Source organism: Wyeomyia smithii, chromosome 3, assembly GCF_029784165.1.
Source record: "Wyeomyia smithii strain HCP4-BCI-WySm-NY-G18 chromosome 3, ASM2978416v1, whole genome shotgun sequence".
NCBI lineage: Eukaryota > Metazoa > Arthropoda > Insecta > Diptera > Culicidae > Wyeomyia > Wyeomyia smithii.
The window spans coordinates 256839849-256852865 of NC_073696.1; the positions used below are offsets into that span (position 1 = coordinate 256839849).

The 13017-nt window shown below is 32.2% G+C and overlaps 1 protein-coding gene across 10 annotated transcripts in view; it reads left to right on the forward strand.

Annotated features, from left to right (window-relative positions):
- Window positions 1–13017, forward strand: part of LOC129732989 (tyrosine-protein phosphatase corkscrew) — a 131018-nt gene that overhangs the window by 94946 nt on the left and 23055 nt on the right. For all 10 annotated transcript variants that reach the window (XM_055694502.1, XM_055694503.1, XM_055694499.1 and 7 more), the window contains one exon: window positions 5840–6002. In XM_055694502.1, coding sequence (XP_055550477.1) covers window positions 5840–6002 — 163 coding nt within the window. The remainder of the gene's footprint in view (window positions 1–5839; window positions 6003–13017) is intronic.

Sequence of the window (13017 nt, forward strand, 5' to 3'; positions counted from 1 at the left end):
GAACTTTTTGCCTTTCTCCTAGAAAGGTATAGCAATCCCTTGCAAAACCGAGGATATAAAAGTGTTCCAAATGGCCGAATGGCATATATCACTCGACTCAGCTCGACGAGCTGAGCATTTTCTGTATGTGTGTGTGTGTGGATGTGTGTGTGTATGTGCAGATTTTTATTCTCCCCACTTTTCCCAGAGATGGCTGGACCGATTTTCATGAAATTAATTGCAAATGAAAGGTCTTGTTGTCCCATAAGACCCTATTAAATTTTATTGTAATCGGATTTTTAGTTTAGAGGTTATGTATCAAAATGTAAAAATCATGAAACATCATTATCTCTAAAACCACACAACCGATTTGAACAAAATTGGTTTCAAATGAACGGGCTACCTTGAAAACCCTTAACTTTTGAATCTTATAAAGATTGAACTAGTGGTTCAAAAGTTACGGAAAAAACGTGTTTTAAAGACAGTTTAATCTCACTCATGTTTCTCAGAGATGGCTGGACCGATTTTCATAAAATCAGTGTCAAATGGAAGGTCTAGTTGCCCCATAAGACCCTATTGATTAGTTTTGCAATCGGACTATTACTTTGACTGTTATGTTTAAAAATGTGAAATCCAGCTTTGAAAAGGAACATATTCCGAAGACTACTTGGACTCACTCACTTTTCTCAGAGATGGCTGAACCGATTTCCACAAAATTAATGTCAATTGATAAGTCTAGCTGCCTCAGAACCCCCTTTTGAATTTTACTGTAATCGAACTGTAACTTCGTCTGTAATGTACCGAAATGTGAAAATCACGAAACTTCATTATCTCAGAAACTACACAATCAACATCATTATCAGACGAGCGGACTAGTTAAGCGTTAACTGGTGAATTATATTGAACACGTGGTTTCAAAGTTTGGCTGACCTGTACGTTCCCATTTCATTTGATTATAATCGAGCTTAAGTAATCGTTATTAAATTGTTAATAAAACAGAGAAAGTCTATTATCTCAAAAATTACATGACATATTTGAACATAACTAGTGTCATACGAACGAGTCATTTCTCAAACTTACAAATAACAAATTTCATAACAATTTGATATGTGGCTCAAAAGTTATGGAAAAAAAAGAAATTCAAAGACTATTTAAAGCGATACCTGCTTAGATCGATATTTGTGACCTCAATATAATTTAAATGCGGTATCGTACTATTTGAACGTTCCAAATTCGTTGATTCCTTGCGATGTATTTAAAGTCTGTAAATGCACGGGGAATCGGCCATAGGATATGATCAAAGTCAAATAACAAATCGTTTGAAATGACTTGTTTTATCGAAATGACAACATCCTCGACTTTTGGCTTCTGTACATCGCCTTAATTCTGAATATATTCATATTGGTATTCGGTGGTATTCGGCCATTTTCAGCAGAATTTCTGGCATCAATCTGACACAGGTATTTAGTTATTTTGGTTGTTTTCCAGAAACTAAAAGTGGTCGTCTTTAAATTCAAAATAGTGTCCAGGGTCAATGTTTGGTTTCTATGCATCATCTCGATATCCATATTGAGTAATATTCGGTTATTTTCGACTGTTTCCTAGAAGTTGCCATTAAACAATTCAAAATGGTGCCTGATTGATTATTTTAGGCTGTTTTTCACAAACCGGAAGTCGCCGTCTTGGATTTCAAAATGGTATTTAAGATAATTTCTGGCCTCTGAGCATCATTCTGGTTGAAGAAACACCCATATTGGGTGTTATTCGATCATTTTCGGCTGTTTCCCAGGAACCGGAAGTCGCCAACCTAGAATCCAAAATGGGTTCTGTGGTCGATTTCAGCTGCTGTGTATCATTCTAGTTCCGGAGATACTCATGTTAGGCGGAAATCGGCCATTTTTGGCTGTTTTCCAGAAACCAGAAGTTGCCATCCTACAATTCATAGTGGTGTCTGAAGTCAATTTTTAGCTTCTTGCAACATTCTGGCTCCGGAGATACTCATATTGGGTAGTATTTGGTCATCTTCAGCTGTTTTTCAGAAACCGGAAGTCGCCATCTTAGAATTCAAAATGGTATCTGTGGTCGATTTAGGCTCCTGTGTATCATTCTAGATCCGGATATTATTACATTGGGTGGAAATCGGCCATTTTTGGCTGTTTTCCAGAAACCGTATGTTGCCATCTTACAATCCAAAATGTTGCCTGAGGTCAATTATGGAACATATTGGTTACCACTGAAAACTTTCAATCACCAAACATGGTTCCATTTAATTGATTAGTTCGCGAGATGTGCAGAAATTTGTGCAGAAACATGTGCTTCCAGAAGAGGGAGGGGCGTCGAACCATTTTGGACATATTTGTTACCTCTAAAAACATTCTCATCCCAAATTTGGTTGTATTTTCTTGGTTGGTTCTAGAGCTGTGCGTAAATTGTGTTTCATTTGTATGGGACCTCTCCCTCATAGAAAAGGGAGGGGTGTCAAACCATCATGCACATATTTGTTACCTCTAAAAATATTCACCTGCCAAATTTGGTTCCATTCAGTTGGTTAGTTCTCAGGATGTGCAGAGATCTGTGTTTCATTTGTATGGCAGTCCTCCCTTCCAAAAGAAGGAGGGGTGTCAAAACATTATGAACATATTTTTTACCACTAAAAACATTTACCTGCCAAACGTTGGTTCCATTTAGTTGATTAGTTTTCGAGATGGGCAGAAATTTGTGTTTCATTTGTATGGGACCCCTCCCTTCCAGAAGAAGGAGTTTTCGAGCCTATATGGATCAGACAGACAGACAGACCGGACTGCATTTTTATATGTATAGATTACAACATCAATTTTTTAGAACCTTAAGAGTGAATATACATTTATTGGATTGAAGCGTTCTTGAAAATCTATTTTCATAAATAATAAGTTTGAATGAGAAAGGCTGGGTCTGACCGCTAGGTGGATTAATTTAGGTTTTTTAAAGAGAAAATTACTCGATTTAAAATTGAAGACCTGTGACAGACTTCTGAGTAATGTTGAATAGGGTTGAATAACTTGGCCCTGAAGAAATGAAGCATCTCTTTCACTCCTTGTTTGTGAATATGCTCCTCAGAGTGCTGATGGAATGAGTGGGAAAAATTTAACCGTTGAATTTCGTTCAGCGGTGCAGCTCAAAAGTTTTGACTTCTCGGATAAAAAGTCCCCATGAAATTTCAAGCTAGGAGCTAAGTTCCAAATATATTTTCGAAAATATTTTTAATTTTTTAGGAATTTTTATTCTTTTTTTTTTAAGTTTTCAAATTTTTTTTCAAAGTTTCAATTTTTTTTCTTTTCTATCAAGTGTTACGTATTTTATGGATGTTCTTTTACGACATATTAGCTCTAGATAAGTCATATTTGAAATTCAAAAAAAAAAAAATTGCTACCATATCGAGTCTAAAATTATATATAATATAATCGAGTCCGACCTGTATTGAAAAAAAAAGATTTGAAGGGGTGTTCTTAGAGAAAACTCTACAATTGTTCATTTAACTTTTTTTTCTCACTTAAACAACATTTATTTAACACGATACAATACATTATTGTTTCATGGAACCAATTATTTCTAGTATCTTCCTTTATAAAGTATCTTATAAACTAAGAGCAAATTTTTTATCCTCGCTGCCGACTACAAGCTAAAATTAAATCCTATTTAAAACTTTTTAATGGTTGTCCAGTGATTTGTTGTTGGAAGGGCAACTCGAAGTTCATTTTATTTGTCTGCAGAAGTATGGTGTCTTCGGCATAGTTGTTTCAAATATAATGTGCTAGAACTTCGCCGAACAAAGAGGATTTTTGTATGCAAAAGAGAAAAATAAAACATGTTTCTCACTTTCAGGTATACTTATCATAAAATTCTAATTTATAATATTAAAAATAATAAATAAAAAAACGGCTTTGCTGAAGACAATCGTCAATAACCGAAGAAATGTATGCGATAAAAATAATCTTCCTTCGAAGAAATTGTTTGTTTCGTTAAAGCCAACATTATTGTAGAACATTGAAAAGTTGTTTGAAAATCGCTATAAAAAGTTAAATTGGAAAAAATTGATTTTTAGGAGTGATTTAGAAAACTCCAAAGTTCAGTCCATTTGAATGGGTAGATAGACGTATGATGTCTTCGACAATGTTGTTTCTTTTGAAACGTGCTATAACTTTGCCGAATAAAGAGAGTTTTTATATTCCAAATAAAAGTGAAATTCGTTTCTCACTGTTAACAAGATCAGTCACAAAATTTGAGAGTTTGAGTATTTGAGACAACCAAACGGGTGATGGGTTTCTTCATCACATAAGTAGCGGTTTCGTTCATCGCTATAAATAATAACAAAACGAGAATCATCCTGCATTATCTGCAATCCGCAATGAAGAGGAATTCAGCAAACTTTTATCGGGCGTTGCTTCTGTCCAGAAAGTGTTCTGCTGAACATCTAAGCGAAGAAAACAGGAAAGAAGGCATAATTCGATCAACTCCCAGCTTTGTAAAAACTAAAACCAACCGTCCTTCTAAGAACAACCACATATTGTCAATTGAAGTAGTTAAAATGAGTTTTTCACATCTCAGTACTGCACTGCTGTTCTATGCATAGTTGTTGCAGTTTCTATAGAGTTTCTTATAACTAACCATTTCCAAGAAAAATTTAACACTTGTCATTCCCATGCAACTTATTTAGAATTATTATGTACTAGAAAGTTTAACAGTGCAGTAAAAGGTCAATTATGAATCATGAAATAAGTAGATTAAAATTCAATTTGAATACATGCGGGAGAAATGTAATTTCAATTATTGCATGTGCCCTCTTTCAGTAACTACACGTAATTTATGGTTCGAAAACTAAAGTTTTTCGAACTGTGTTTTAATTTAATGAAACCAGATAAATAAATTTGCTTTTGGATGTATGTACGTATACAGAAAATTACATTGACACTTCAACGTAATTGACAGCACGTCTTACGGCAACACTCTGACAGAGGATGTAAATTGAGAATCTCAGTATAGGAGAATCCTACCTTTATGTATATTTGGAAAAAAACAGAAACAGTAAATAAGTGGATAACCGCAGCCAACACTCAAAAATCGTTTTAAACTATTTTTCTACCGATTGCATATCTACGACAATGCGAAAGTTTACTGCATTATGTAGTTCAATAGTTGAAAACATTTCTATAACCCTTCCGGTGAAATTGTTACGAAACGGCTGAGAATACCAGTCGATTTAAGCTTTGTTAGTTTGTTTCACACCAAACATAGAATTACCATTAACATTCCCCCCAGACGTGTCAGCCCTGCTGCCACAACGGTGGCAGGCAGTGTTTATGTGTTGCCCCCACGCCGTGATGCCATTCGACCCTTTCCTAACTGCTGTCAGCGCCACTAAAACTACGAGTATCTGTGGCACAAAACACGCTCCGCCGCTCGTCTCGTCGTCATCAGAACTTCCGAAGTACCAGCGACGACGACGAGAACCAGCGCAGAGCGACAAACCGAGCGATCGACCGAACTGCGGCAGCACTGAGCTTGCAGCAAACCTTGGTCGCACTAGTCCGGTCAGTCTCACTATCGATACTATCAAAACAGCACGTATTCTCGTTCTGAAGTGGGTTAGCAAATCGGTTCCAAAGCGTGAAAGTGAAAAACACACTTTTCCTTCCGTTGTTTTCGTGGCCGTTTTTTGTTTAATTTTCTTTTCACGGCTAATAAAAAACAACAACCCGGCAACCGCACCCGTGACTTTCATGTAAATTTCATCTAAAAAACATTAATTGAAACTACCTTACCTGACTAAAATTTAAATCAACTAATCGCTTCTTTTTATTTGTCTATCCTGTTCCCATTGCAGATGGTTCCACGGTAATCTGTCCAGCAAGGAGGCGGAACGGTTAATCATAGAACGGGGCAAGAATGGCTCCTTTCTAGTGCGCGAATCTCAGAGCAAACCGGGCGATTTCGTACTATCCGTACGGACCGAGGACAAAGTGACACACGTGATGATTCGGTGGCATGTAAGTGTTTTAAAATTCCCCAACCTGGCGGTCGATAGAAAGAATGCGAAACCCCGGTGATCCTCAGTTCCCGCCCGTTCCTCATCGCTGATTGGCATGGCTTAATATGGAATGCAGCAGGCGTCTAATTTTTTTTTTGCTGTATACCATGTGCTTGTCTACTTATTCAGTCTCTGATAGAGGTTGATCAAGTTATTCCGGCATTTGCGAGACTGAATACATGTCGGAAGGGACCCTTGGTGCGCGATTCATCGGCAGTGATATCGGTGCTATTTATAGCAATCGGACGAGAAAAAAAAAACGGGGGGAATGCCAATGTGGACCTTGAAATAGTGCTGTGCCTCCTGGCTGGCCCAGGCTGGGAGACCGGGTCTCAAGTGCTCCACGACGTGATAGCGTGTGGGAAAAGGGGGGGGGGGGTTCATTGAGTGCAGAATTTTGATCAGTTCGATCGAGGGAAAAGACTGGATTTGACTGGCTCGGGCATAATGGGATCGTGTGTTGATGCGCATTCTTGAGCAGTTCAGAGCGAGCGAATATGGACAAACGGTGGGCGAGTTGATGTTCATTGAGTGGCCAAAAGTGCCATGTTTGGAATGTTGATTATGAGAGCATAAGCAGCTTATGCGGAGAGAATCGACTAACGCGATGAGCATGGACTCATGCAGTGATACGATTGAGTTAAAATTATGTTTGAAGTTCGAAACTGTTTGATCGTCGTTAGATAAATTTGGAAATTTGTCGTATAAAGTTGAATACCCACTGGAAATAGACTATGATTTGGTTACAAATCCAATCGTTGATCGTTGGTCGAGTTGATGCCAAGGTCAAACGCTGGTCCAATAAACCAGTCGTTGTGTGTTCGTAGCTCGGGGTGTGACAAGAGATAGCCACCTTCGCAGTTAGTTGCAAAGTCTGTGTTCACCAAAAAATTTATGTTTCGATAGCTTGCAAACCTCGTAGAAGAAAGGCTCATGCCAAGGTGATTAGATTGATATCCTTTAAAGCTGCAATATTCTTCACATCTAGAAGAAAAGTGATGAGTTAGGAGCTTCAATCACCTGAGAGATTCATCGCCGTAATAAATTTTCTATTAGGATTTTATAGCTTTCTGGTTTGCTAATCAAAATTCGAGGTTTTGCTCTTCATGCTTTCTCAAGGCATACCACAGGTGAATGACTGAATTTTTATAAATTATGTTTAATTCTCGACGTACAACAGGAAAGAGAGAAATCGTCGATTTTCCTCAGAAGATCCATTTTTCGTAAATTGCATAGGTTGACAAAAATGAAAAAAAAGTTGCCCTAAGGCTTCAAATAGTTGCCCTAAAAAACTATAGCTTTTTAACCATTCCTGTGAATTTCAGAGCCTCTAGTGTGTGCAGAAGTGCCTCAAAATATCGCACAGTAAGTGCTTGCCGGGTTCGTCGCTATTACGTTCGCTTACGGAAAAACTCATTTAAGTCTCTGAAAAAATCATGTCTGCTAGGGGCACCAAAATTCACAGAATTGGTTAAAAAGCCATAATCGTTCATTTTTCCTAGTTCAAACTCTAGGAAAAACATTGTGTTTATGAGTGTTATGGTCATTAGGGTGGAAGCGAAAAAAGTTCTGTCAAACTTAAAAAACGACTATATACCTACATTTTGTTTATTGGCCCAAAAATATGATCTGTGCAAAATTCCAGCTCAATGGGATATGATTTAGGGATGCTTCAAAGCGCTCAAATTGTGACTTTTTACCCACGAAAATCCCCTACATGAAATAAGGAAAATCGAAAATTTATTTTTGATACCAAATGACATAAAAATTCATAAAACGTCGAGATCTGGTGTTATCCCGAAAAAAAATGTTTCTGGGACTCATCCATTTTGGTTAACCGAGAGTCTAATATGGAATACTTCAGAATTGACTTTTGAAATGATTCACAACTCGCTTCAAACCACATGTAATTTATTCTGATGTTTATTGGATATCTTAAACTTGATTTTTTTAGAGAGATTCCTCTCTTTTTCACTAGGATGGTACCAAAAAACAATTTAAATAAAATTTATAATGATGCAGTAAAAATATTCTCTTATTTATTTACCTATTCAACATCTTATACCTGATGTACCTTAAAATGAACCAATCAGTTTTCGCAATGCAAAACGAAAAACATGAAAATTCTTGATTTTTAAGGGAAAAAATGGTGGATTTCGAGGGTAAAAAAATCACAATTTTGAGGGCTTGAGGCACCCCTAAACCATGTCCGATTGAACTGATTTTTTGGGTCAATAAGCAAAATGTACACGGTCGGTGCTTGAATGTCAATGATGATTTTTATCCACATAGTCATTGTCATCCTAATGGTCATTTCCCGAAAATTTTTTACAATAGACTGTTCACAAAAAATATCAAAAATAAAATTTGATGTGAAAAATTCCAAAATTATTACAAATGTCAAATAGGGCAAAAAAAAAATCAAAATAATAAAAAAAAATTAATGAACTGATTACATTTTTTGTCCTATGGTTTACTTTTTTTTCTTCACATATAAACTTACATATTTTTAAGTTGTAAAGTAGGCAATGTATGTGATTTTTTCGAGGATACGAAATATGAATTAGAATGAAAAAAAAAATCCCTCGTCTAAACGGGACGATGAATAAAAATATTATAAAAAAGTAAATAACCAAAAATTGGAAAATTTTTAAAAGTGGTTGAGTGGTATAAATTCTAAAATATGCAAAAAAAAAAAAAAAATTATAAAAAATGCACAATACACTAAGGTCGCTTTTTACGTGGATTCCGGAATTTATACGTTTTTCTACGCGGATTCCGGATTTGACGCGGTTTTTTTACGCGGTTTGTCTATTTTTTACGCGGATTCCGGAATTTGTTTACTCGGATTCCGGAGATCACGCGGGTTTTTTACGCGGATTCCGGAATTTACGTGGATTCCGGAATTTACGCGGTTTTCTTTTACGCTTCAAAGCGACTTTAGTGTAATATAAAAAGCAGAGCTAGTAAAAATAGTAAAAAAATAATTCAATTAGAAAATCGGTAAAAATAGAAGAAGTAGTAAAAACTATGAAAAAAAACGGTAAAGATAGATGAACTGTAGTTTAAACAATATTGGAACCAGTGAAAATGTTCAAATTGTCAATATTAAAAGAAAAATAAAAATAGTAAAATTAGTGAAAATGAAAAATTTGCAAAAATAATGAAGTAATGCTTAGAATAGTGAAAAAAGTAGAAACAGTAGAAAAGTATCAAAGAGCAAAAATAATAAAATTAGTAGAAATATTAAAAACAGTAGAAAGTGTAGAAAAGATGAAAGTCCTAAATATAGTGAAAATGAAAATAATAATAATAGAAATAGTAAAAATAGTGAAAACAGTGAAAATAGTACAAATAGTAGGAAAATGCAAATAGTTAAAAAATAGTAAAAATAGTAAAAATAGTGAAAATAGTAAAAATAGTAAAAACAGTGAAAACAGTAAAAATAGTAATAATAGTAAAAATAGTAAAAATAGTAAAAATAGTAAAAATAGTAAAAATAGTAAAAATAGTAAAAATAGTAAAAATAGTAAAAATAGTAAAAATAGTAAAAATAGTAAAAATAGTAAAAATAGTAAAAATAGTAAAAATAGTAAAAATAGTAAAAATAGTAAAAATAGTAAAAATAGTAAAAATGGTAAAAATAGTAAAAGTAGTAAAAATAATAAAAATAGTAAAAATAGTAAAAATAGTAAAAATAGTATGAATAGTAAAAATAGTAAAAATAGTAAAAATAGTAAAAATAGTAAAAATAGTAAAAATAGTAAAAATAGTAAAAATAGTAAAAATAGTAAAAATAGTAAAAATTGTAAAAATTTTAAAAATTGTAAAAATTGTAAAAATTGTAAAAATAGTAAAAATAGTAACAATAGAAAAAATAATAAAAATAGTAAAAAAGCAAAGCAAAGCCTTGGTGCTACATTCCGATTCGGAATTTGACCTTTTGTTTATTTATACACTGACGTCACAGCCGACTGTTGAGTGTAAAATAGTGGAAATAGTGAAAATAGTAAAAATGATAAAAAGAGTAAAAATAGTAAAAATAGTGAAAATAGTAAAGCAATTGAATAAGTAAAGAAAATAGTAAATATTGAAAATAGTGAAAAAAACGAAAAAAGTAGAAAAAAAAGCAAATAAAGTAAAAAAAAGTAAAGACAATGAAAAAATAAAAACAATATATAGGGGCCGTTCCTAAACCACGTGGGCATATTTTGATCACTTTTTATACCCCCGTACCCCCCCGTGGTCTTTCGTGATCTTTTGATCAACAACCCCTTTGCGACTTTAACCACGTGGTCTTTTCATTTGTCAAGTGCCAAAAATTCGCTTAATTTTTTTACATTTTTATTATTGAGTACATTCAGTACATTTTATATTTCTAAAACGCAAATGCTTTATTCTTGACTTGGTGGCAACAATAAATTAAAAGTCAAGAAACAAACACCACGTGGTCATTTCGTTAACCCCCCCCCCGTGCGTGGTCTTCCGTGATCTTTTGACAACCCCCTTCCCATCCCTCTCTTTATGACCACGTGGTTTAGGAATGGCCCCGTATAGTAAAAGTAGTAATATAGTAAAAAAATTGTAAATAATAAAAATAGTAAAAAAGTGAAAATAGTAATATAGTAAAAAGCAAATAGTAAATAGTAAATAAAAAAAAGTAAAAATGGTAAAAATAGTAAAAACAGTAAGAACTAGTAAAAATAGTAAAATAGTAAAAATGATAAAAATAATAAAATAGTAAAAATAGTATAAATATAGAAAAAATAGTAAAAATATTAAAAATATGTAGTGAATATAGTTAATATAGTAAAAATAATTAAAATAGTAGAAATTGTAGAAAAATAGTTAAATTATTAAAAATAGTAAAAGCTGTGAAAACAGTAAAAACAATAGTAGTAAAAATAGGAAAAAGAGTAAAAAAAGTTAAAATAGTAAAACTAAAAAATAGCAATAATATCAAGAATACTAGGAACATTAAAAATATTAAAAATAGTTAAAAAGCAAAAAAAATAGAAAAAAAGTAAACAAAGTAAAAAAAGTAAAGAAAATAAAAAAAAAAATTAAGAAAAAAATAGTAAAAATAATTAAAAAAGTAAAAAGTAATTAGTAAAAGTAATAAAAATAGTAATTTCTATTTTCTATTGATTTTTTATTTCTTTTAAAAAGTAAAAACATAAGAACAATTGTAAAATTAGTGAAAAATATTGAAAATAGTACAAATAGTTAAATTAGCAAAAATAGTAAATATTGCTAAAATAGTAGCATTATTTGAACTAGTAAAATGTCAGACACATTAAGGACAGTAAAATTAGTGCAAATAGTAAATAGTAAAAATGTTAAATTTGGATAAAAAACGTAAAGAATGAAAACATTGTAAAAATTGCAAAAACTTTAGAAATTGTAAAAACTATCTGAAGGGTAAAAATAATTCAGGAATAAATTGAAAAACTGCTAAAAATAGTAAAAGTTGTATAGAATAGCGAAAATTGTAAAAAACAGTAAATGAGTAAGAATAAGTGAACAAGCTGTAAAGATAGTTAAACAGTAGTTAGACGAGAATGCTAGTTGTAAAGTGTCTTTAATAAATGTATGATAGTAAGATTAATTTGTAAAACCAGTTTAGAAAGTACAAATTTTCAAAATATTAGAAAAACAAAATTAGTACAAGCAGTGAAAATAGTAGAAATGGGAAAAATAATGAAAATACTTCAGATATTAAAAATACCTTTTATAGTAGTCAAAAAGTTAGGATAGTGAAAATAGAAAAAAAAGGATAAAAAAATCAAAAGTGAAAAAGTAATAATAATAAAAATAGTAAAAATATTAGGAGTAGTAAAAAAGTAGAAATAAGGAAAACAATATATATATAGTAAGAATAGCAAAAATAGTGTAAATGGCAAAAATAGTAAAAGTAAAATAGTAGAAATATTGAAAATAGTGAAAATATAAAGACAGTTAAAATAGTACATAAAGTTTCAGAGTACAATAAGTTTAAACAGTGCAAATATACAGTACAAACACTAAAAGTAATGAAAGTAAAAATATTAAAAACAGTCAAAAAAAGGGATTGAAAGTTGAACTAGTAAAACATACTCAAAATAGTTGAAACAATAGTAGGAATTCAAAAAAATTGGAGAAGTAGTAAAATTAAAAAAAATAGTAAAATGGAAAAAAAAGTAGTAAAATTGGAAAAATGAATATAGAAGAATAATTTCGGCATAACTGCAATTTCGATATAACGTAACTTTTACCTCGATATAACGTAACTTTTCTAAATATCTTGAAATTAAAGTACAACAATTATTTTTGGGGTTTATAATATTTCAAATAAATGTTTTTAGTAAATTTTGAAACCAATAAGTACCGTAAAATGGGGTAAAATTGACATTTTTTCAATATTTTGTGACTGGTTATGTTTGTCTACGAAAAATATCTTAAAGGACATAAGACTGGTTAATATATACTGCTAGGTGAACGGAAATAAGTTTTCGCGCAACTTTGAGTAACTATCAAGAAATTTGCATCAATAAAAAAATAATTTTTTTCGTGCTTCGATATAACGTAACTCGATAAAACGTCGCGTAAAATAAAATAAAGTTGCCTTATATCGGGGTATGACTGTAGTGCTAATTGTTATATTAGGAGAAACTGTTAAAATTCGAAAAAAAGGAGGATATCAAAATTGTCATATTGTAGAAATCGTAGAAAAGGTTCGAAATTGTTGAAATTGTTAAAATAGTGAAAATATTGAAAATGACAGTGATAATAAATAAATTTGCGAATTAACAAAAAAAAAAAATTGCAAACGTAATGATACCCAAAATGCTCGGAATGACAAAAACGTAAAGATGTGTGCGTGTTTTGGAGATAAGAATTGTTAGTTTGATTCAATCTTCATTTGCTTCTGGTTTTAAAGTGTTTGTGGTTTTTAATTGAAAATTGCTTTCCCTACATTATATAATTTCTCTAAT